This window comes from Leptidea sinapis, chromosome 47 (assembly GCF_905404315.1).
Source record: "Leptidea sinapis chromosome 47, ilLepSina1.1, whole genome shotgun sequence".
In the NCBI taxonomy this organism is placed as follows: domain Eukaryota; kingdom Metazoa; phylum Arthropoda; class Insecta; order Lepidoptera; family Pieridae; genus Leptidea; species Leptidea sinapis.
This window is the reverse complement of record NC_066311.1, coordinates 7,930,670-7,956,952: the sequence shown is the minus strand read 5'-3', so window position 1 is coordinate 7,956,952 and position 26,283 is coordinate 7,930,670. Positions and strand designations below refer to the sequence as shown.

The 26,283-nt window shown below is 37.1% G+C and overlaps 2 protein-coding genes across 3 annotated transcripts; one reads left to right on the top strand and one right to left on the bottom strand.

Moving 5' to 3' along the window:
* Positions 1–760: 760 nt before the first annotated feature.
* On the bottom strand, positions 761–6,164 carry LOC126978225 (zinc finger protein 330 homolog). Its single transcript, XM_050826989.1, has 7 exons — positions 5,896–6,164; positions 5,672–5,822; positions 4,950–5,061; positions 4,693–4,812; positions 3,951–4,112; positions 1,777–1,872; positions 761–1,020 (listed from the first exon to the last, which is right to left on the bottom strand). Exons 1-7 carry the CDS (start codon positions 6,033–6,035, stop codon positions 845–847), a joined length of 957 nt encoding a protein of 318 aa, XP_050682946.1. The 5' UTR covers positions 6,036–6,164; the 3' UTR covers positions 761–844.
* An 8,477-nt stretch (positions 6,165–14,641) lies between these two features.
* Positions 14,642–25,260, top strand: LOC126978058 (lysoplasmalogenase). 2 transcript variants are annotated; one of them, XM_050826771.1, is made up of 3 exons: positions 14,642–14,881; positions 23,359–23,898; positions 24,487–25,260. In XM_050826771.1, the coding sequence occupies exons 2-3, from the start codon at positions 23,359–23,361 to the stop codon at positions 24,616–24,618; spliced, it is 672 nt and encodes a 223-aa protein (XP_050682728.1). In that variant the 5' UTR covers positions 14,642–14,881; the 3' UTR covers positions 24,619–25,260. The 2 variants fall into 2 exon arrangements, with proteins under 2 accessions (XP_050682728.1, XP_050682727.1); XM_050826770.1 differs by lacking the exon at positions 14,642–14,881 and adding an exon at positions 14,914–15,087.
* Positions 25,261–26,283: the final 1,023 nt, after the last annotated feature.

Genomic DNA, 26,283 nt, shown 5'->3' with positions numbered 1-26,283 from the left:
AGGTAATTTAGCCATGAAAATTCTCTTGCTCCCCATCTGACCGGCCAATAAATCAACGCCTACCAAAGTTACTGATCGAGAAGCGCAGGTAAAATCAGGTGAAAAAATAAATATTTCAATTTAAATAAATAAGTGTATTTGGGATATTAGGTTATGGTTAAAGAAAAGTTGTAGATCTTTTTATTACCTACAACTTTGCCATTTCACTTTTTTCTATAGGACTTGTAGTTTTGCCGGAAATCAAAATGAACCGTTTTTACACAAAAATTTTGAGATCAATTTTGTTACTTGACTTATAAACTTCGATCTTGACTTAGAAATTTTGATACATTTTCTATTAGTTACTGAGTTATATAATACATTTCTCAGACATTTACATGAATGTTTGTAAGTATTAATTAATTATACTATATTTATAATAAGTAACAAGAAAAAAAAATCAATTGGTTTAGATAAGTATAATGTAATTTTAAAGTAACTTGTTTATTGTCAGCTTTTTAGAATTTTTTGTCTGCGTGGTTGAATTCGCCATAGATTGGATAATAAACCACAAATTAAAAAATCACGGTCTTAATGTAACAGACCTCTTAATATAATCGTAGTTGTAACGTAAACATTGTTTGATTATATATAGGGGCGAATTTATATCTAGATCACGTTGTACTGAGAAATTGAAAAACCTGTCAATGGAATGTTTCGGAGTTGAATTATCTTGAGGTCTCTGGATATAGGGGGGTGTTCAGTAGGTAGAAGCATAACATGGATAAATATAATTTTATTCATTGAAATATAAGTAGAGCGTAGAGCAGGTAACGGTGCACTGCACTGTTCACAACATGCGCTCTCATTGTTTGTGCTGCGTTGAGTCTTCCGTCGCGTCCGGCTTGTCAGTGGAGGCAGCTGTTTCCTCCTCGGAGCTGTCCTCCTGGCTATCATCCTCGTCATCCTCGTCTTCATCGTCGTCTTCATCATCATCAGATTCCGAGTACGAATAATCATCACCCTCGATGTTGTAGTCATCTGTGTCACATGATTTATTTTATTAAACAAGTGAAATAATAAATCAATAAAATATTTGAATAAATTAATTTTTATTTCAAAATAGGATTTAATATCACTTATTGAACGTCAACAACTACCTCCCATTCAAAATAGTATGCCTCAGACCTGAGAACGGGCGCAAGATTTTTCATTTCAGACATTTTTCGCTTTCGATTCTACAATTTACCCACACTAGATGACTTAGCGGTTATTTTTTGGCATATTTATCGTCAAATTCACTCCTTGTGTATGGTAGTTGGTAGTAAAACGTTTTATCGTTTGAATAATTCATTCATTTATTCATTCTGCGATACGAAGATTTTTTGTAAATGGACTAATAAAAATTAATATAACAACCATTTACCCCCTGGTGAGGTCATGGTAGGGGACTGAATTTGTCCACTAAAAATGCCTGAAAAACACCTGATTAAAATATTGTTAATTTATGTCCAGACACATATTGACAAGTGTCAGCTTCGGCATGGATGTACCTGCATATAACATAATATATAAATGTACTTTCATTTCAGCAGCCTCTAAATAAATAATGTACTATGAACTTATATTTATTTTATGTATAATTTAAGTGCCATTTAATTTCTTTTGGTGCCACAAAGAGCTTGTGGAGTAGATCAAGTTGTCCAACATCCTTTACATGAGATATTCGGACAGGTTTGGCAGTAATGATGATATGATCTCTGTGAAGATGGTTATTAGGTATATGTCATCCGTTACCGTGGGAGTAGGAGCCGTAGTTCGTCGCGTCTCCATCCGCATCTCCGTCGTAGTCGGGGTCGGCCACGCCCTGCCGCCCGTAGCGGTGCGTGCGCGCTGCACACATACATACACATTGCTTTCAAATCAATATCACTTTATTCAATTAGGTCAAACAAATGACATTTATGTATGTCACAAGTTATACACTTCGGAAATGGTTGAGCTTTAATGAGAAGAAGTAACAAGAAATCTATTGACACTCTTTTAAATCAATTTGTTATGTTTTTAAAGTGATAACCCTCACTTCTGGGATTAATCATACTAATAAAACTGAAAACAAAATTTAATGAAAGATGCGGGAATCGTACCCACGACATCCCACGTTCCGTGCGAGCGCTCTTCCACTGAGCCAACCGTTCAAGTGACGTAAAGTTCATTCATCTCGATATGTCTTTGTTCAACTCTCAGGTTGTGGCTAAAGCTTTGCTTATGGACATTGTTTCGGAGTTTGACCTGGGGTCAGCCACTGGATCTACTTTACAGTTGATAACCTGCGCAACCCCAATATTTGCATAATAGGAAATCGACTTGAGATGTCGCTCTTGCAAATCTAAACAAATTGTTGTTTTTAGATAACTATCTTTTCTGGTATTAATTACTCAAATTAATTTGAAATGAGAGGTTTGAGAAGTCGCAGGTTCGAGTCCCGCAGCCTTCATAAATATTGTTTTCAAATTAATTTCTGTAATCACTTAATTTAATTAGGTCAAACAAATGACACTTATTAATGTCACAAATTATACATTTTACAGGTTATCAACACTTCGAAAAAAGTTGAGCTTTAAAGAGAAGAAGTAGCAAGAAATCTATTGAGCCTCTTTTATATCAACAATATCAGCTTTAACATTAACATCTATGTAGAGTGATGCCGCAAAAATACTCTTAAGATAATTTCTCAATAACTTACACGAAGTAAAAAATTTATGTACAGTCCTACTTATTTGTGTGCTTCAGAAGAGAAGCAGTTGAAAGGGGACTTCAATGAACAATACATAACGCTATTGTAGTGCCGCTCAAACTTTTGAATTATTCTAGAATCCTGAGCGGCACTGCATTGTAATGGGCAGTGCATATCAATTACCATCAGCTGAACGTCCAGCTGGTCTTGTCCTGTATTGTCATAAAAAAAACATAAAATCACTACACTTGTACTATGGGTACAAGAGAACGATATATTTAATACAATATACTTAGTTAAACATACATAAATACTTTAAAACCTCCATGACTAGGAAACAAACATTCATATTCATCATATAAATGTTTGCGCCTACCGGTATTCGAACCCGGGACCTCTAGCTCAGTAGGCAGGGTCACTAACCACTAGGTTATAGGAGTCGTCAAATATCATCAATAGAAGACAACAAATAAATTGATTGCTTGGTTAACTTTTAATAAGATGATACTTTTGGAATGAACATGTCCCTTCCGAAAGTTCCGTAGATGTAGGTATTGTGATCAGCCAGCTGTTGATATATATAGGAGTGTTTTTTTTTATATGTGAGGGATGCTCACGGGATGGGGAGAGGTGAGGCAACCGCCCATGGACATCCGTAACAACAGGTGTGTCAAGAAATGCGTTGCCAGCCTTTAAGGTGGGAGTATGCTTTTTCTTGAAGGTCCCTAAGTCGTATCTGTTCGGGAAGACCCCTGCCGGTAGTTGATTCCACAAAGTGGCTGTGCAAGGCAAGAAATTTCGAACAAAACGCGCGGTTGTGGAATGCTAGACGTCTACGTGATGCGAATGGTACTTTGCACGTAATGTTCGATGGTGGAAATCTGCCGCTGGAATCATCCCGAACTAATATAGTGATAAATGCGGTAGAAGATGCAGAGAGAACCCACATCTCTACGCAATGCTAGAGAATCAAGCCGATCGGAGATGACTTGATCGTCGATGATTCGAGCTGCTCTTCGTTGTATGTGGTCAAATGGAAGAAGCTGGTACTGAGGAGCACCCGCCCAGAGGTGAGAACAGTACTCCATGTGAGGCCGAATTTGCGCCTTATAAAGTTGCAGGCGGTGGCTTTTAGTGAAGTACTGTCTCGCCTTAATGAGAACACCAAGCTTTTTTGAGGCCAGTTTGGCCTTCTCTTCCAAGTGACCAAGTAATAGGAGTGTGGGACACTGACTGGACATGGCGAGGTCGGCGGTGATGTGCAGCGGGTAGGCGCAGCGCGGACAGGGCGGAGCACCCCGGGCCGGCCGGGCGCCGCGCCGCCGCACGTGCTCCTCGCAGAAGCAGGTCTTGCAGCGCAGGCACGAGTACTGGCCCAGCCGGTTACACGACTGACCTGCAAGACAACACACCACATTCATTACTCGCGCTCACTGTGGGACTCTGTGACAGAGCTTGGAACTAGTGGTAGGATTTAAGAGAGTTGCATAGGTACTAATAATGTTGAAGCATACCGCAATACAATTCTGATCAAAAAGTTCTACAGCTGTTATCGGGAGATCTTTGGTGGAATGTTACAAATGTCTGTAATTACACAGGCACCTGCACCCTTATAAGCAAAATAAAACAGAATTTAATGGTGTGTATAACAGCATTATATATATACATAAGAGATGATAATTTTCAACCCCTAAGAAATTTAAGGTATTACTGTTTATATGCAGAACAAATTTTAAAAAAACTGAGTAATGAAATTAGAAAGTCTACGCTATAAGGTCCATGTTCCAGTTCAAGAAGGTGGCCTCGAAATACTTGAGCATACTCCATATTCTGAGAGAGCTTATTGAGAGAAGAAAGGAATTTAAGCAATGCTTAAAGGTGACTATATCAAAATAAAAAATTAGATTTTATAAACATACAAGCAACATTCTTCATTGAACATATACATTTAATATTACATAATTTAATGTACTCACATTTGTATGTCTCAGACTCGAGCACTTGGCATGAAGCTTGGTGCTCAAACTGGTCATCCTCACATAGGAAACCCTGGCAGAAGCAGCACCGGAATACTCTACCACCATGCTCCCACACTCCTGCAGATAACAAATGTGTTATCGCATAACATTGTTAAGCATTTGTAGATGGTTTTTTCTTTTAACTATTTGGTAATATAATCTTTAAATTAATGAAAAACAATAATAATATTGTATTAAGGTATAAAAGAGCTCACCTCTCTCACACTCCAAACAAATAGCTTCCTGCAGTGGACATGTGCAGGCATGTGATGTGAGACACTTCCTGCCGTGACAGACCCACGCCTCACAGAAGTCGCAAATAGCACCCTGAAATATTTAAGTAAATGACCATTAAGACAAAAGTAAATTTTATTATCACTTTTGATTAAAGAATCTATAATATAATAACTGCTAATATTATAATATTGTAGGTATAAGTCATACATAAACATCCTAAAACATGGCCTTTTTCATTAAACTAAAAGATCAATATTACTATTTACGACTTTGCAACAAGCCTGGGTTAAACCTACACCAAATCACTAACCCTATCTTTTTCTCTGAGACCCTGCCAGTCTTTATGAAGTTAAATAAGTAATTTAGTAACCTTACAAATTTACAGCTAAGCATTTGTATTACCTTCACATTATAATGTAGACTTCTTAAATGAATGTATAATGAATTCAGTTTAATTTTATGAATATATAATATACATATCTTATGAGTAGGTTATATTTAAAAAAAAGTTGGAATAAGTCAAAACTATCTTACTAACTGAATTTATGGTAAATTATTCTATCCAGTCTCTGTTAGAAAGTACTAGTAAGTAGCAACACCTATGTGTAATGCTTAGAAATTGACTACTGCAAGTTATTTGAGAATGATGCATGTATGATGAGAATGTTAAAAAACATTATTATAAAAGTTTTGTCCATACCACCATCCCCATCCCAGTGGTGTAGACACCGGGGTGTCTCACCACACAGTCTCCAGACTTAAGCATACATTTCATCTTGCCGCACTGTGCGCACACTGGTAGACGCTGGAGCGCCGAACAGAAATAGCAAAATGCTCTGCTCTTCTGCTTCCTAGAACATTTACATCAATGTAGAAGCACTGTACACAAACAAAAACATTAAATCGTTTTAATTTCTTATATACTTTTGGCACTTATCACATTCCATAGCTAGATTACATGGGTGCTGACCCAAGTCGACGTGGTCCTTGGCGTTACGAATCTCCTTTTGCCTTTGTTTTTGCTTTTCAGCTTTTTTACGTTGACCTGTCTTTTTCTTAGGCATGTTTACCAGAAAAAATCTAATAAATTTCTATAAAATATCTAAGTTATTGCTCTAAGTTGCATGAAATTAGAAAATATTTTTCATTTCTAAAACCATCCTGCATGATGACATTTCTCTAATCTCTTTAGATCAGCTGACTGTCACTGTTATGCGTCAATTGCACTCTTAGTAGTCTGTGGTAAATTATTAACTTTTACCTCAGAGCTTATAGAAGTAACAATAAGTTGAACTGTACTGCACTGGCTTGACTTTTCTAACTTACGCGAAACGCAATGCACTGTATGAGAAACACATATCTCACCTTGTCCCTCATAGCCATTTCGAAATATATGCTAAATTTTAGTTTCATAGTGTTATGCAGTCACAATTTGGTTATCGATGCGATAAACAACGTAGTGTACAGTAAATATTATGTAGTAAATACTAGACTGTTTCAAATGAAATAGGTTATATAATGCAAATAATATGTTCGTAAATCTCTCGGAGCTATAATGTATGTTAGAAACACATTTTTTTCTATAGATAATATTTTTTTGTGTGATTCTATAGATATTTTTTTTTGTGGCGGATCAAAAATTGAAAGCTTTCGATATTTGTAAAAAACTGTTTAATCGGTCATAAATATAAATCTTTAGTATTACAAACATTTTTAAAACACAAAATATTATTTTCGTATACCTATTATCTGTTTTATAATTACAGTAATCTTTAAAGTTAGCCAGAAATAAAATAATATACTCATAAAGAAAGTTTCGAAGAATCACTAGAAACCTTCAGCCTGCTGTAGATCAACCATCAACATCAAGAGATTCATGTGTTATGCCTGTTACTCCTGACTCATTTACTGAGCCACGATGATGACACTCTACAAAAAAATATACTTAAGAATTATTGTGGAATAACCAAAGAACTCTTAACAACGTCTCAAAAAATTAAAAAGTTTTGCCGCAAAAGTGCAGAATATAAAACGCAAAATTGCATCACTAGAATATAATCCAAAAATTAAAAAAAAAACCGGTCAAGTGTGATTTGGTCCCGCGCACGAAGGGTTCCGTACCATTATCTATTAAAACATCATCTATAAGAATCAAGTTTGTCATATGGGAGCCCCTTATATAATTGTTTTATTCTATTTTTAGTTATTTGTCGTTCATCGGTAGCAGATATACATATATATTTTATGGAACGGAACATTATATTTTTGTAGACCCGAGGCAATGGAACGATTTCCATGGGAAACAAGGCATATGGAAGGCGTGGGTGCCGTCTGACGACGACTTGAAATAAAAGATAGATATTATGAAGCAATGTCTCAAGGTCGTGTCAATGTTTCGTACAGTACAGCTTATCTCGTAACAAAACGAGACTAGGTTCAAAGCGAACCTTACCTTATGTAAAAAGTTGAAAACGGATACGGACCGTTAGTTTAGGTAATTTACTTCACATTGTGATGAAGTAACGTTCCGATTTAGAGAAATCGTAGGATGCGTATTCTCGTATCAAGATCGAAGGTCAAATTAACGTGAACGATTTTGAAATTACGTGAATAGAACCCGATGGTTTGTTTCGCAAATTGTTGCTGGACTCAAAGGTTCTGGAATAGTTAAAAATAGAATTAATATCCCAGTATGTATTAACATAAGTTACCATAACAACTATTAAACAAAAAACTTCTCCGTTTCAACACAGCTGGATCAAATAAACGTCAATGACGTCATTTTTTTATCGTTTTCTAGTGGGTTTTCGCGAACACTAGGTTGTCGCACAAAAACTTAGAAAGTGTTTCGTTAGTTTTGACAAGACTCTAAACTGTAACTTGGCTACGATTTAATATGAGATGTAGCGATTTTAGTACAGACTACCACAGGGTAGCAATTGACATTGTAGAATAGATTGAACGTAGTGTTTAAATTCTCTTTGGAATAGATTACATTTCTATTCTATCATTTTGAACGATGTAAACTTGGCTACCAATTTTCTATTCGTTCGTTTCGACCACGCGACTTAATGTTATTTTGACTTCATTCCCATATATTTGATTAGGTTTCTATTAGCGTTGACGATTGTAGATTGTCAACTTGGCTAAGCCTGCTGATGACCCATAGAATCGTTTGTCGTCCTCTACCATAAAAAATACCCCCCAAATCTAAGCGAATGCCAAAGAATTAAGCCAACCGGAGATGACTTGATCGCCGATGATTGAAGGCGCTCTTCGTTGTATAATGAAAGTAGTGAAATGAAGCCGAATTACACCTTAGTTGCAGGCGGTGGCTTGAAGTGAAGTAGGTAAAGGTTACTATAACATAAATGATTTTCTTAATGACGCCACAGATTGGGAATGGGGCGACCGCCTAAAGGCTTAAGAGGGGACGCTAGCAGCGTTATTCCTTAGAAACGTATTCCCCTTTTTTCTCCCTGGATAATGCTTCTAGAGAGGAGATTTTTTTGTCACAAAAAAACAAAACGTACAGACATCTGTACGTTTTGTTTTTTTCAATCAACTAACGACATAAGAAAATATGACTCTTCAAACATCGTAGAAAATGCCATTTTAATACCGCCTTGTTCAGACGAATACGTAACAATTTTAAAAGGTTTTTAAGAAAAAAGCAAAACGTCGGTACTTTTTCCTTTTTTACAGAACAGACTCGTTCTTCCTGAAAATATTGTATCAAATTTTTTTTAGTAGGTTCAATATTCAAGGGGAAAACAGGGGATTTTTTTTATGAGAGGGGGCAAATGGGCAAGAAGCTCACGGGATGGGGAGAGGTGAGGCAACCGCCCATGGACATCCGCAACAACAGGTGTGTCAAGAAATGCGTTGCCGGCCTTTAAGGCATAAAGCATACTCCCAGTATGCTTTTTCTTGAAGGTCCCTAAGTCGTATCTGTTCGGGAAGACCGCTGCCGGTAGTTGATTCCACAAAGTGGCTGTGCGAGGCAAGAAATATCGAACAAAACGCGCGGTTGTGGAATGCCAGACGTCTACGTGTTGCGGATGGTACTTTGCACGTAATGTCCGGTGGTGGAATTCGGCCGCTGGAATCAACACGGACAGCTCCTCTGAGGACTCCCCGTGATAAATGGGATAGAAGATGCAGAGAGAACCCACATCTCTACGCAATGCTAGAGAATCAAGCCGATCGGAGATGACTTGATCGTCGATGATTCGAGCCGCTCTTCGTTGTATGTGGTCAAATGGAAGAAGCTGGTACTGGGGAGCACTCGCCCAGAGGTGAGAACAGTCCTCTATGTGAGGCCGAATTTGCGCCTTATAAAGTTGCAGGCGGTGGCTTTTAGTGAAGTACTGTCTCGCCTTACTGAGTACACCAAGGTTTTTGGAGGCCAGTTTGGCCTTCTCTGCCAAGTGACCACGGAACTGAACGTCGCTCGATATATCGACGCCAAGTATGCCAATACAGGCTGAGGCAGTTAGAGGAGTGATCTCGAATCGAGGGGATACGACAAAGGGAGACTTTTTAGTGGTGAACGCACAAACTTGTGTCTTCTTGGGGTTGAATTGGACTAAATTTTGCCGGCCCCATTCCGAGACTATGCTACTACTACAAAGCATAGTCTCGATTTCAGACACAAGTTTGTTCCGGTTCTCGTAGACGCTATCCCGGGACATGTTGGCACGGCCGGTGTAGGAAGCATACCCTGTGCTGTCGTCTGCATAGCAATGAATATTGCTGATTTGCAGCATATCATTGATATGCAGAAGAAACAGCGTAGGGGATAGCACACAGCCTTGCGGGGACACCTACGTTGATGGGTTTTAAGTTTGGTCAAAATTTTGTAGGTAAAATCGGTCTGAGCTGCATTTGTCCCTATCGCACTTTTTGGGGGAAGGCTGGAGGTGAGGGGCGTTCGTTGGCCAGTCCGGAGTATAACTTATGAGTTATGCACATAATATAATATGGTGAATCGCCCAGATACCATGGGTTTGCTTATCGATTTAGTAGAATTTATTTATGGATAATTTTTGTGAATGTATTGATGGATAAGGATAATTTTACCTACCTACAGATAGACAAGCATGTATTAATTATACACGCAACCACATGTATAAGGGCGCGTTTCCACTGACACGGAGCTGAGCGAAACTGAACTTGAATTGATCAATCACAGCTGCTTCCATCAGCGAGCATGGAGTAGAGATTCGGTGTAGGTAGACTGTGATTGTTCAACTCATGAACCGATAATGTATACATTTATTTTGATATATAGGTACTGTAAACATACTTAAATAAAATATGTAAAAGGGGGTGCTTATTATTACACACAAAACATAACATAATTATTTTTCAAATAATTAAGTAGTTTATTATATCGTTATAACTACTCTTCCCCGTACAGGTAAATTTCTTGGAATACGACCGTCAATCAATTCGGGTAGCAGGCATTCGTAGAAAGTTTTTCTAGTTTTGCTTCCACGTTTCGCATAGATCCGCCATCTTTTTGAATTGTTTCATAAAGTTATTTCCTTAGGGCTCCATCTAATAATAAAATAGAATTTTGACTGTGTAAACATGATAAATGAAATGAGAAAACATTAGGCCTTTGTCCAGCAGTGGACGTCTTGAGGCTGATGATGATGATGAAACATGATAAAAAATAATTGTGATTTCTTTTCAATTTTAACATGTTTTTGTGAAGTGTAAAAATATCAGTAATTTCATTTTCTATTCCATCTTTCTTATTTTCATTTATTATTATTTTTAATATTATATTACATTTTACTTCCACAACGGAATCATCATTTATTAAGCAATCAGGAGTAATACCGAATAAAAACATTTATGGTTGTTCTCGAAGAAACCGCTTTTGACATCGTCCAGTCCAGCTTAATACGAACATACAGTAATACCTCCGTACATACATAGTACAGTAGTACATATTTGGGAGTATAAAAATCATTTTAATAATTCCGCAATAATTGAGGTTTTTTGTTTCGAAGCCTACAGACTGCCAACATTTTACGCAGTAATACGCTTGCGCGTCTCTAAAGGATACAATTCATCATCACTCTGATCAAATTGTAGTGTGTTGAAGCTCTTCAGCTTTTTAACTATGAAATAAACTTATGCAGAGGAAAGATATCACTTATCAGACTCTAATTCTAACCGAACATGTTACATTCTTATTATCACCAGTATCAGTAACTTTTTACTTTGCAGTCCAAAAATGCAGCACCGGGCGCTGAGTTACACACACTTTTGTATGAACGTTTTTCCCAAGAACCATCTGCAATTACTGCTATCACAGAACAGCAATCTTTATCCACTTCTCTGTTTAAAATGGCAAGCCTTTATTCTTCTACAACTTCTGCGATCAAAGAAGTACCACTGAGGTAGTGGCACTTCCTTAATTGCATATTCGGCATATTTAGCGCACTACAAATTTAATTTACAGCTGTTAAATGAAATTTTTATATCCATTTCCTGATCAGAAACCTATTCCTTCCACAAACGTTTCATTTATATTTAGTTTTTCATCATACACTATTTCAATATATATATTTTACATTCGTGATTGAATTCGTTGGTAGGTTGGCCCCCCACAAGATGCTCCGGAACAGGTTGGATGCGGGCAGCGCATGATCGATCGTCATGGCGATCTTTGGGGGAAGTAATTTGTCCAGAACTGGATGTCTTCCGGCTGAATAATAATGAGGATGATGGTAGTAACACTGATCATTTTAGAGTTTTCTAATGTGATGTCGTAAATGAACACATTTTTTTGCCTATACATTGCAAACGCTGGCTGAACCGTACGAGATAGATCAAAATGTGCTAGAGTACCTATTGTACAACATTGTTGGTCTACGAAAAAGTGCGCGATTTTAGATGGTATATGTCTCTTAGGGATAAACCACAATAACTATTTTTTATCCTTTACTATTTACGAATTACGAGAAATAATGGCGTATTTACGAAGCGAATGCAATACAGCATAAATCCTAATAAAATTAAGTATACATTGTGCATTTAACATAGATCAACATGGCTTTTTACAGCATTTAATTTAAATGAATATTTTCGAAGATATAAAAGATTTAAAATATGTATTGATACATAAATTTTTTCAGTAGGTTTCGGAATCCGATTCACAAGGCGAGAGCGAACAGAGTCAAAGAATAGCAACGTTTCGAATCCGTGTATCAATAATAGCCAGGGTCAAAAACTAATTATGAGCGAGTACGGAGATTTGTGGCGTGCGCGCACCCCATCATACGCATTACTCACACAAAACACGGGCTATTCAGTATTTACGCACACAGAGATAGTTGTGTTTCGGGCGCAGCGCGACAGCGATAGTTTCTTCTAAAACCTATTTTCAAATTACGCTTGACCCGGGTCCCCTCTTTCGCTCAGTACCTATTTTCATTAGTTACAGCGCCCTTCAGACCGAAACACAACAATGCTTACACATTACTGCTTCACGGCAGGAGTAGGCGCCGTTGTGGTACCCATAATCTAGCTGGTATCCTGTCCAAAGGAGCCTCCCACTGGTAATACTATGACTACATTGTGACTGAAACGTGGGATCAAAATTAAGCTATGATTACAAATACGCCAATTAGCAGTTTGGCATTTCTATGGCAAATTCTGAAGATACTCTTAAAATAACAATATACATTAGAATATACGTTACATAACTACAAATTAATTAATACCTACTAAATTTAAATAAAAGTGTACAATGATATTCTATTCTATTCTTCCTACTATGGCTCCTGTGGAAGGTATACCACAAGTTTGCCAATGTCACGTTAAGGTAGACCACCAAGCTTAGAGTATTCTTTTACTAATTTTAATGGTATTGATCGGTGCTTAAGATTGAAACAAGTTTTATTTTCTTATACCTGAAACAAATATACATGCTGTTAGGACTATAGACAAACACAAATATAATTACTTAAATTATTTGATATAAGTACTTAGTGCTATTTACAACTTAATCTTATTTATTTTAATATATTTACACAAAATATATACAAAAGGAGTGAAAACTAGGGAGAGGAGACATTTAAAGGAAGTTGGGCGGGGAATTTCAGGAGGTATAAAATTGTATAAAGAAGGTTGTGTTAAAGGGCAATTGAAGAATAAATGATCCACGTTTCCCTCATCTAGACCACACTCACACAAGGAATTGTCCCTAATTCTTATTTTAGCCAAAAATACTGGGGTACAAGCATGATTAAAACGTAGACGACAAATAGTTGAAATTACTGACTTGTTGGGAATTTTAAATTTCGAGAACCAAGGTTTCTGAGGAATTACGGGTTGTAGATCTCCATAAAATTTGCCTTTAGAGTTTTTGGAAACTTGCCAAATGGTGGACCAATTCTCATGCAATGTGGGTTTCAGGATGGTGCGCAAGTCATGGGAGAAAATTTTTGAGTATTGGAGGGAACCTGTTGCAATAGCTGTCTTCGCACAGGCATCTGCATTTTCGTTACCAAGAATGCCTGAGTGACCTGGAATCCATGCTAAAACGATGTTAATATTGAGGTCATAGCATTCTTTCAAAGATTCCCTTATTTTAAATATAATTGGAAAATGACTTTTAGACCTAAATGGATTTGACAGTATTGATTGAAGGCAACTTTTGGAGTCTGAGAGAATAATAGAGTTGTTCATGCCATGAGCCTTAACAAATAAAATTGCTTCAAGAATGGCAATTGAACAATGATACTTCATTAACAAAAACGTGTGTAAGAAACTGAATGTTGTCTGTTTGACAAGAAGGAATCAAAATATTTACATACTGATTTTTATTTTCTTTTCTTTTGTATTTAGATCAAATATAGCGACTTGTTTATGTATAAAATTATATAAATATTTTGATACACAAGGTTCCAGTCGTTCCACAAATTTGGTAAGTATTAATTCTTGGGCGTGATATGTGCGTTTCAATTTATTTTTAATATAATTAATTTATAGGCGAGTACTAGAAACCCATGTGGGGTTTCCTTATTTGATATCAATGAGGTTGACGCAGGTAAGTATTAGTTAACACACTAATACCTACCTGCGTCAAAAAAAAAGTAGGTTTTAGTTATATTGTTCATATTCAATTTAGATAAAAAAAGGTCACAACTTCAAATTCAGAAATGAAATGAAATATGTTAACAATAATAAATTACTTAGTTACAATTTTACTAGCATAAAAAGACCATAAAAATGAACATCACCTATCCAGTCGTGGCAACATTGTTCTTAACAATTGGTAGATACACAGCACAATTCGCCAATAACTCGGCATACAATTATTTACTAGATCAAATAGGTATCAAAAATTAACTTATATATAAAATAACTTAATTTATTTTCGAGAGGAGGAAAATACATTTACGTATTCATTGCCCGAAAGGGGCCTATGTTATGCGGCTCGGGTGTAATAACCCCCTACCGACTAAAAACCTGTTTTATTAAAATATTAGCCTCGCTGGTAGCCCTAAAAGCATTAGAACACATTAGGGAGCACGGACCTACCAACTCCTATGTACTATTAGGTACCTAATATCAATTCGCGGTATACTTTTGTACAGTGATGTTATTAAGAAAAGGGGAATTTGAATGGGCAAGCATAGTAATTGTAGCCTGGGCTCTGATAACAATATACTCGTTTCGTACACGTGGAATCGATAGCTCTAGTACCTGTTTCTCATAATAGTATTGTTTTGTTTAGTTTGCGTTGCGCAGTGCCTCATCCTCGGCGCGTTAGTGTCAAGCATTGCAATTTGCAACGTAATTTGCTCCGATTTCCGACGTCCGACTCTCCGCTCTTCACGAAATATTAATAATATTTATGTATAACATAGTAACTACGTAGTACTATGTGAGTATGTGTATTGTGTATGTACTACATAAGTAGGTATTTCGTAGTTCCCGTACTCGTGTCTCCGGTCTCGTACTCGTTAAGTCGCTACTCGCTAGTCGCTGCTCTCTACTGCGACGCTCGGTCGTGTTTATATTTTGTTCCGGTCTTACTTTTGAAATTGTGTCTTTTATAAAGAAAACAACATGTTTTCATCGAGAGATATGGTAAGACCTAAGTTTAACATAACATTGTGTAGTTGGTAAGTACTATTTTTGTTTTCAATTTGAATCAATGAAATGGCTTTTGTTAAACAACTTTTTTGCTTATTCATTGTAAACAAATACATGAATATTATGAATGGAGTATGTTATTAATAACATTCTGTCAATTATGTTCTTTTATAATCTGAAATAGGAATCAAGGATTCCTATTTCAGCTAATGCTTAATTCAATAATGCTTAACAATCACCAATAATTTTTAAATCTGCGTGATCTATATATTTGATCTGTGTGCCCTATTTTTTACGTCGTTATATTATACCAGCTAGGTTATTTATTATATTATGTGTAGTTGAAGGGCAAATCTGTGAGGTAAATGACCTAAGACTGTTTTGTTTTGTCTGTTTGTTTCTGTTTAGCAATTATTTAGCATACCTTATTTATGTACGGACTAACCGATTTTAACATTTGCAAACGTGTGGTTTGGTTATTAATTAAATTCTTACACGGATCAAATTATTTTAAATCAAACGGGCCTTGCCGAGGCGCGAGTTGTTATGTTGCTGACACAATTTACTTAGTATTACATAGGTACCTAGTACCTACTGTTTTACACTTTTCTACATTTTTTTTCTGGGTAAAAATAATCATAAATATGATTACATAGTTAACTTTCATTATTATAGGTAACTTAGTGGCTGTCATTAAACTGAATTACCCTATCCTGCGTACTAGTAAAACTAACTAACGTAAATTAAACTGAAAATCTGTAAGTAAAATGCATATAATGTTTTAACTTTTAACTTTCAAACAGCAACAACTAGGTAAGTACTTATACTAAATATGTATTATGTATCACTTAGTTTTTTTTTAAATAGGTGATAGGAGGGGATGTATGAAATTACGCGATAGCCGGAACATTCTAAATTTAAAAAAGCGGCCAAGTGCGAGTCGGACTCGCCCATGAAGGGTTCCATAGCAGCAAGTACCATAATATAAAAGTTACATAGAAAGGAAAGTGATATAAAATTATTTTAAATGGAAAAGGCAAAAAATCTTTGCACAAAATCATACAGTGCAAATGAGCTCTCATCATTTATACGTATTAAAAAAAACTACTTACTAGATCTCGTTCAAACCAATTTTCGGTAGGAGTTTGCATGGTAATGTACATCATATATTTTTTAGTTTTATCATTCTCTTATTTTTGAAGTTGCGGGACAGCTACCGTACCGAGGATAGGTACCGTATCCTCAATTTACATTGGATTTTTCGACTTTCAGTTGTTTTTTTTTTTGGTAAAGATGATGGATGGATATATTGCAAAAAGCTAAGACCAAGATGCCATTGTGTATTATAAATATAAACTGTAATTAAAAATGTATAGGTAGGTAGATAAACTTGAAAAATGTGAAAGAACTTTCCCCCTTTTCCCCCAACTAAATATATTGAATTAACAAAAGTAAAAGAACAAAGTAGGTTGTCGTTGATGACGTCACAGAAACATATTGTTCTGCACGTCAATAGCTGGTAGGTACTGGAGCGATCGTTATCAGTCGTGACTCGCGCTGAAGGGCACCTCCACCTTCAGGGTTCGGACGGGTAGCGCCGAGAGACAGAGACTACCTAATTATACAACTATTCTGCTCTGTTTGCGGTTACATCGATAGGTACTGATAAGGTTTTATTTATTTAATTGTTTTGCTCGTCTATGAGTCTATCTGAGAATCGGGCGAACATTTAATATCCTTTTTGTGTTTATGAATAGTCCAAATGTTAGTAAAGAATAATATGAACAGACAATGTCGTGCGAATGATTATCACCAAAGAAGCTTTAGACTATGGCGGCTGGACCTGCATTTAAAGTGCTATAATATAGGTCAGTTCGAAGTAAATTTCTCCCTGTTTATTTATTTATTGGGCCAACAAAGTATACACTAATACATACAAAAGAATATAGACAAATACACTAGTTGAGAGCTACTTGAATTATAGGCGCAAATAACGTTCTGAATAATTAAGAAACAAATGTGTGCGTGTTGGCGAATGTAAGTATGTGACGCTCACGCACACATTAATTATAATGTTACTTCTATATTGACAGGAACTAGGTCTGAATGAAACTATCGTTTTGAGCGTTATTATTCTTATCAAATCATCTACCTGAAAAAAAAAATTAAAAAGTTGACTCACAATTAAATTGAATTACATTAAATTACAATAAAATATACATAATTATTATTTTACAGTTTTTAATTATATAATATGATGAACTTTTTCAAGAAATAAATAATGAAAATAAATATAAAATTAGTTTAATAAACATTAATTACACCATATCATTTTGAATGAAATAAAAAAATATTAAATTCTAATTTAACATTAATCAATTACCTATTAACTTTGTTAGCTAATTTTTTATAATCTCATCTGCCAATTTCTTGAATTGTGTTATTAGCTTTGAGAAAATGTCTATCTCTAAGATTTCCTCAGTACTGTTCTTCTTGGTTATACCAACAGGGGCTACGTTATGAATTGATTACAAGCAATTTAAAAATAACAAATTCAGTATGGGATTTTAGAGGTAGCCATCGTGGTGAAAAGATATATCAGCCTACAGGTTTTGTTTGTGTAGTGCTGATTTTCTTTTCATGTCTAATAGCTTCTTACGCTCAGTGCAGCCTCTTTAAGTCTTAACCAGTCCGCTGAAACTACACGTCTTGCTATGTGGAGGTCACGGCTAAGTACCTCAAACCCGAATATCAGCGTGAAGGAGAGACTAGCCGAAGGATACAACCTCAGTTGGCCTATCTGGAAGCTTACCCGCTTACCCGCCACAGAGTATTTAATTTGATAAATATTGGATAAAAATTGAAAAATTCGGGAGTCCCGTAGGAACGAAGGCCTATGAAAGAAGCGCTTATTGCCCTACTCCATCAAGGGCCTTCGCTGAAATATACATAGGTACATAATACAAGGCAAAATCAAAGAGGATGTTAAGGACAAAAAAAATCCGACAATTAAAAAAAAATCAGTGTTTAACTTAATAATAATAACGCAATAGTAGTCATTTTTTCACCCGTATTGGTTTCACACCATATGACACGCCTTAATACTTAATACAAAACTTGTTCTGTTGTCCATTTACATGCGTCTCGGCTGAGAACTGAGTACAGACTTAAATCGCCTGGAATTTTTACCGCAGTGCGTGCTAGTGAAACTTAATACGCGGATTTTAACCCGCAAAAAAATCCGCGCGGATTTTATTCGCAATGCGTGCTAGGCCTAAGGTTCGACACATAGGTAATAAACCTATTCCGATCTGTCGTCTCGTCGATCTGTACAACCTTGACAGATAACAGCGATCAACAAGAATTAACCCAATTATAACATGTACGTACCTATACTTGCCTATACGAAGGTACATGTTAAATGAATAGCTCCGTCCTGTTCCGGTCGAGGGTCTGCGCTCCGAGCGGATACCTCGTGAAGCGTGATGCCACACTCGGTACAACTGCACCGACGGACGCTGGGATTAATGTATAAAAATCTGTAGGATCAGCCTAACCTATTAAGTTTTTCAATAGCAAACTTAAATTGTTAATAATTCCGTTATGCCAATATTTGCCCCCCTAATTTTTGTGTATTTAAAATAGTCCTTGGGTCCCTAGGTAATATTTCCCGAATCTCCATCTCTTCAATCGACTTCATATTTTTTCCGAGATCTTTTAAAGGTATTTGATTATAATAACGGCTTCATATATATTTTCGAAATAAAGAGCATTTTAATTATTTATTAATATCATTGTCATCTTCACTATCGTCGGAGCTCTCTGATTCTACTTAATCAGCATTTAGGAAAGGAATTAACACAATTATGTTGAATTTACTCATTACTCGTGGTAAAAGATTTTTCAAAACACGAGGAGTGCGTATCGAGTGTATATTCAATGTAATTGGTCCAATAAATGTATTATGTACTCATTGTCCAATAAAAAATCACGTTCAGTTACACACACAAACATACATACCAAGTTAATAAAAGTGAGACAGACTATTTATATTATTGCATTGTTAACAGCCCTTGATAAATGTAGTGTTAAATTAAGAAAGATACATATCGTATGTAACAAAGCTAATAAAACCGTGTTCAAAAGTGTGTCTCAACACACTACAGTGAAAGGGCTTCAATCCTTACGGAATTGTACATTGTGTTACACGGGTGGAAAGTGGGTTATTACAGCTGAGTTGTGATTAAGAAGCCCGAGCCGAAGCGGAGGGTTTTTAATGTCACAAGTTGTTTGTGTATGAATATAATTAACGTTTTTCAATACAGTTGAGAGAAATAGTAAAAAACAAATCCAAGAACTAAACATGTTTATTTCAACACACTTCCAGAAAATGGCTTGCACTTTTTTTTACAACGAAACGCAAAGGCAACGCGGTCGTACGCGTAAACAGCCTATTCAATTTTTGACAAGTGTCGATGTGAAAATAAAAACCTAATTAAATGGAAACTGATAAATCAAAAAAAAGGAATGGTAATTAATTTTATTAAGTATAAAAAACAACCATTTAAAAGTAATAGGAGAGATAGAGATATAAAATCTATCCGATTTTATTCTATGTATGAAAACTTTCTGCTACTAAACTTTTTAAATTGACTTATAAATTTAAAACTTAATTGCAAAAGTAATGATCGGCCAAATATTTATAGTTCACATGGTCACAACCGCGGAGACTCTCCTAGCGAGACTCGGATCGAATCTGTAATGAGAAGACTGATAGAGTGAAGCAAATTGTTTTTTTGTAAACGATAAAAAACCATGTACTTTGTATTTTGAATTTTTCACATAAATTTTGAGGTTATGTGAAGAAATTGTGAAAACAAAAGATCTTTTTACTACCTACAACCTTGCCATTTGACTTTATTTTCCATTGGACTTGCAGTTTTGCCGGAAATCGAGAGAAACCGTTTTTTATCCTTAAACACTCCCCCTTTTTCACTTTCCGACCTCAGATCGCCCGTAATTTATTTTTCCTTTCATTTTTGTCATATTCTCTTCCATTTCCAATGGCTTTTATCCTATTATTATTTTAAGAATTAAAAAAATTATCGAAACTGGTCTAATCTATATTTTGTGAGTTTGTCTTACCTCTGCGCGAATTTCTAACAAAGCCTATCGTAATAATTCAATCTAATAGTGAAGCTCATCATCAATAGTGAAGCTTTTAAGATCTAGGACGCATTCTTGATGCAGGGTTTGCCAAGTACAAACGACAGTCCTGATCTCTTAACTGAGTTGGACTTCCACATTAAGGTGGAACAAGTTCTCACATTTATCGACATTCCGCATGACTGTCTATTTTTTATTACATGTATGTGTTCTTGTAACTCTCGCTTCGTCTTGCTTATATATATAATAGCTTGAGTTAAATCTGTTGTTTAAATTGTTGTTAAATATGTCAAAATGTTTACAGCTCTCCTGTACTGTAAAATATACACTCTCAATTGTTCTGGCTGGGTTATACGCGACAACCCTTTGATTGGGTTTATGTTTTCCGGCTTGAGATGTGTTTTGATAGTAAAACTGTGGTTATGTACGGTTAAGGTGCAGAAGCGCCAGCCACAGTACGCGGCTCATCACAAAATCCATACAATATCGGCACGTGGCTGCTGCGTGAACCAACGTGTGCTCGGTACAGTCTACACCATGTTAGCTAATCTGTCAGATATTACTATTACCTCCATCATTAAAAATGGTAGATGTTTAAGATTCAAAATGGCACCGATAAATTACTTTAATTACATTACATTCGTTTAAAATTATATGTAGTTTAATATAATAATTCGAATATTGAGCAAAATAAAATGGTAGCAATGGAATAAGGTGAAACGAGGTGCGACGATGTGCTCGAAGGCTGCAATGCTTTTTGTAAGTACACATAGTACCTCTGGTGGGAAAAAGAGGTGACTATACTCTTACTTGATGAACAAGCTCACTTCTCCTGCTATTTTACAAATATAAATAACAAACATTATTCAAGAACATATAAATCGCGCCTTTACAAAAAATACAAAATAAAATATCGTAGCAACGGGCTGCACAGTTTAATCTTTGATTTATATTATTTACTAGTTGACCCGACATACGTTATACGAATATATAATAAATAAAATACTGGTTCATAACATCGAGAATTATTTCGTAAAATATGTTCCCTGTTGTGGTAATGAAATTGTTTTACAGCAGAACTGTCAAACCGTGCGTCAATAAATTCTCTCATAGAAAATATGTACATACAAAACACATATCGGACGACGGGGGACACATCAAAGGAAAAACAAAATTGTTGTTTTTATTTAATTCCGAACACTTTCATATTTATTCACCTTTTAAAGCTTCCCTGGACTTCCACAAATATTTCAAAACCAAAATTAGCCAAATCGGTTCAGCCGTTCTCGAGTTTTAGCGTGACTAACGGACAGCAATTCATTTTTATATATATAGATTTATTTTGTTAAAATAAAACGGTTAACAACAATTTCATTAATTACAGACAATTATTAATTCAGACATTCATCTCGCTCACAGTACTTCAGGCATTCTGATATTATTCCCGTCCATTCATCCGTGAACAAGTCACACTCAGGGTTTGCGTTCAGAAGAGCGTTGAGTGCGCTGAGTATATGTGACGGTGCGGTGGGTATATGTGACTGTGCATGGGCTACTTTGCGCCTCTGCGGAACCGTATATTATATAACTTAATTTTATTATATTCACATAAATATATATAATTATATTGTTAATTAAATCTTCGTACTTTTTTAAAGTTGTCAGTAAGAAAAATAATTCAAACATGTGAAATATCGCAACAGCCAAAATATAATCCAACCAAACCAACGATAGAATATTTACTCTAGCATTGGGCCCAACTGTGACCTATTTTAAGTTTTTTTTGGAACGCATCTATTTGAGGGAATAAGTATAAGTCCCAGGGAGGCACTGTAAGGATGATGACTGATGACAGTTTCCATGTTTAAATATTCAGTATCTGACAGATAGAGCTGGAGCGTTGTCAGGTTTGCTTCTTGAGCGGTGCTGTCGAACATTAACCAAGATATTAGTTGTTTCAATGGATTACTTGTACACACAATATCTCTAATACTAATCAGTAATCACGAATATCAGCCAGAAGGTTGGGTAGAGCACGAAACTTTATTAGCCAGACAAGAGGTACACTCAAACGCTACCAAATTTGATGTCATTGACCAGACCTTTCTTTTCCTGTTCTAATTGAGTAAGCTAATCCATTGGTCACATTATTTATTTATTTTTCATTTATTTCAGTAAACAAAATATGCATAAAATATAAAATTACAACAAGGTGTCACCTGTCGTTTCAAGTGTTTTTGTATTTTCCCGATATTTCCACGTTATATTTTTCTTTCAATCATGGGATATCTCCTATGATTGAAAGGAAAAGATATAGGTCGGATTTCGACAAAATAGAATAAGTTTTATTCCTAGGATAAAGTTGCTATTTATTCTCAGATAATTCTTTTAGCTTCTACCTATTCTGAGAATAACAAAGTTATACGAGAGTAACTCTTATACCACCAATGTTTAAGGAATAACTTATTCCTCGCTGGCTTATTCCTCGGAAAAATCAAAATGGCGTCAAATTTATATTTACTTTTCAAAGTGGTGAAACGTATTATGAGTTATTCTGAGAGTAAATGTAGCGAATAATTTTATACCTGGAATGTTATTCTTTGTGATCCCTAGAATATTTTTCAAATCCTATACTTTGGCAGATTTATCGTGTAAAATACACCTTTTATGTGTATAGGTACACTTTTTTGATGACTGCCTGATTGGCAACAATGTCCGCTTCATCACCTCAAGCGCCCGCACTAAGGGAGGTGGATATTTCAGCTAGAACTAAGCCGGACAGCTGATGGACGGGTTAACTAGGCGGTTATGCGCCAACTGAAATGACTTTTGTACTGGATCCGGCCTGCAGGCTGGAGCCTACTAATTTCGGTCACCAACAACGCGTGAAAAATCAATTAATGCGAGACTAATCTACAGCCTTCAAAGACCAAGTTTCGGCGACATAGTAGTACCTATGATCTTTATTCGGTGCAGGACCCTTCTTTTAGACCGATCTCCATCTCATCCGCTCTTTGGTAACTTAGTCTTCATATTTTAAGGTATTGGTGTTCGTCGCTGGGCGTCTCTCAGAAGTTCAGATTCATTTCGATGTTTCAGATGAAGCGCGTGGGGCAGAACGGGCGGTTGGTGGCGTTCTGCAAGGCGGTGGGCGTGTACTTCTTGGTGGGCAGCGGTGGCGCGCCTTCGCTGCAGACGGCTGTGCTGAAGTGCGCGCCAGTGCTCTTCCTGGTTGCGTGCGTGGGGCTGGGTGGGCGCGGGGAATATGCGCGGCGCGTGGCGGTCGGGTTGGCGCTATCGTGCGTGGGTGACGCGCTGCTGGTGTGGCCCGCGTGCTTCGTGGGCGGGATGTGTGCATTCGGCGGCGCGCACGTGGCCTACCTCGCCGCGTTCGGCTGGCGGCCGCTGCGTGCGGTCGCCGCGCTATTGATCTACGCGTGCACGCTCCTGTACCTGCGCACGTTGTCGCCGCCGCCCGGACTACGCGTCCTGCTGCCTGCATACGCGCTACTATTGGCCACCATGGCATGGCGCGGCGCCGCACGTGCGGGCTCTCAGCGGCCCGGGGCGCTACTTTTCTTGCTCTCCGACGCTATCTTGGGCTACAGCCTCTTTGGCGGAGATGTTCCGTATAAACAGGTCAGTTACTGTCATAAACCGTCATAAGAAATAGTTAACTTTGTAAAGCGTCGGTGGCGCAATAGGTAGAACCGTTGACTCTCTCGTGAACACACTCTTGTGATTTCTTTGGTGTTAAAAGGGAGTATGCATCGCGGCGATCATTACCCGTATGGAAGTTCATTTATGTCCCTTTTCCATGAAAAAAAAACCTCGTACTTCGCAGTAACTATATTGAAAGGCGGTGGCCACCAGACTGTTAATGATGACCGACATTAAACCAACCCCTGGGCTCTCTTGCATCACTAAAGAAAAAAACGGTGTTGCTTAAAAATCACACAGAAGGCAGAAATGAACACTGCATAAGTGATACTGGTGTTTCAATTGGTGATAAGACATCTCAGTTTAAAAAAGTTGGCAAGTGGATCACCAGCTCCCTCGCGAAGCAAGTCGTTATCAGCGCTTGCTGCTCAGACTTTAGGTCCGAGTTTAACTAGGATCTTATATTGAGCCCTCTATTGGGAAGGTCACGGAATGGGTAAAATTAACATTGCTCTATTTTATCCCCACAAGATTCCCAAAAACCTCACTTACATTATTTGCTATCAGGTTCTGGTCATGTCTACGTACTACCTCGGCCAGCTACTGATCGCCTCGAGCGCGCTGCAACCCCCTGCCGGCGGCTCAGCAGTCACGGTGACGTCATCGCCTCACCCCTGCTCCGCGCTAGCTCGCGACTGATGACACGCGTCCCACGCATGGACCTCTCTCCATTAGTCTTCCTTACATTACACTATCAGCTGGATACTTCAGGGTTACCGGTCACACGAAGAGCGATCAAGACTGTTAGAAACCAATAACAAAAACCACCGAAGCGGATTGAACGGTGAAATAGTAGTAATACTAGTGTATGATAGCTGATAAATAAGAAATCGTACTTCCAGTAGAAATAGAGTATCAAAATTGAAATTTAGAGAGTCGCTATGTGCAATGAATAAAAGTTAAAAATATGATAGTTATTACGTGTTACCTGTGCAGTCATGTTTGACAAGCGTCGTGCGTTCACAGCACCGAAGTGATGTTAGGACAAACATTATGTGAACGTAGGAAATGAGCAGGTACCTAATTAGTGATCTCGTTTTTAAGTAATAACCAACTTATTAACTATAATGTAGGTAATATTTATGCACAAGTTGCCACTCAGTCAATAATGCGTGTGCATATAAATAAGTATATTAAAGTAAATTGAGCGTAAATAACGTTTAAAAAACATTCTTATCTGAAATCTTAATATTTTCAGAACAACAATAATAGGCACTGTGTTTATGTGAAGGACAGTGTATTGTAACACATATATAAATACCTACCTAATATATATACGTATATATACTAGTCAAAACAAAATAAGGGCCACCACGTTTTTACAGTATTCTCATGAATTCTTGAGGTTTAAATGTTGATCAATGTTTCAGTTGGATAAATTGATTGATTTTTATTGTAGACAGCATAAAATAATGATGCATTCCATTAAAAAAAGAAATTTGCTCCACTTTTTCTAAAAATTGACATTTTTGCAAAAATTAGTGAGGAAAAAAATTCTGAAAAAAAAACATAAAATGTTTCTTGATTTATGACTTTCCTCAATATCTAGTATGCCGTCCTCGACTACTAATGCACTCTTGAAGCCTAGAAGGTACATTCTCCACCAGGTGAACCACTGTTTCTTGAGGAATTTGTTCCAAGCTTGATTTCAGAACGTTTATTAGCTGGCTTTCATTGTGCACGGGTTGGTTTGTGCTTCGAACACTGCATTTCAGTAAATCCCACATGTGTTTAATGGGATTTAGAATCGGACTGTTTGCAGGCCAGGCCAACACCTGTATACCAGCCTCCTCTAGGGCTTCTCTGGTGGCCCTAGCTGTATGAGCGCGAGCATTATCGTGCATCAGATGGAATCTTGCGCCGATTCTATGTGCATATGAGACCACATGGGGTCTTATGACCTCCTCGATGTAACGTTGAGCTGTTATTGTGCCTTCGTTTAGAATTACCAGCTCGGTTCTGCCTGACATAGAGATTCCTCCCCATACCATAACATGGGGGCCCCCAAATCTGTCACTTTCATGGATGAAAGCATCCGAAAATCGCTCACCTTCACGCCGCCAGACCCTAATGCGACGGTCATCACTAAAAAATTTAACTTTGCACTCATCCGTTAACAATACAGTCCTCCAATCATTCATATCCCACGCCAGATGCTGCCTTGCGAATGATAATCGGTTTGCACGATGAGCACTTGTTAATGGTATCCGCACTACACGTCTCCTGGAGAACTGCTGGTCTTCGTGTAAACGATTTCTAATAGTTTGATCACTAACACGTGTACCGGTCGCCTGCTGCAAACGG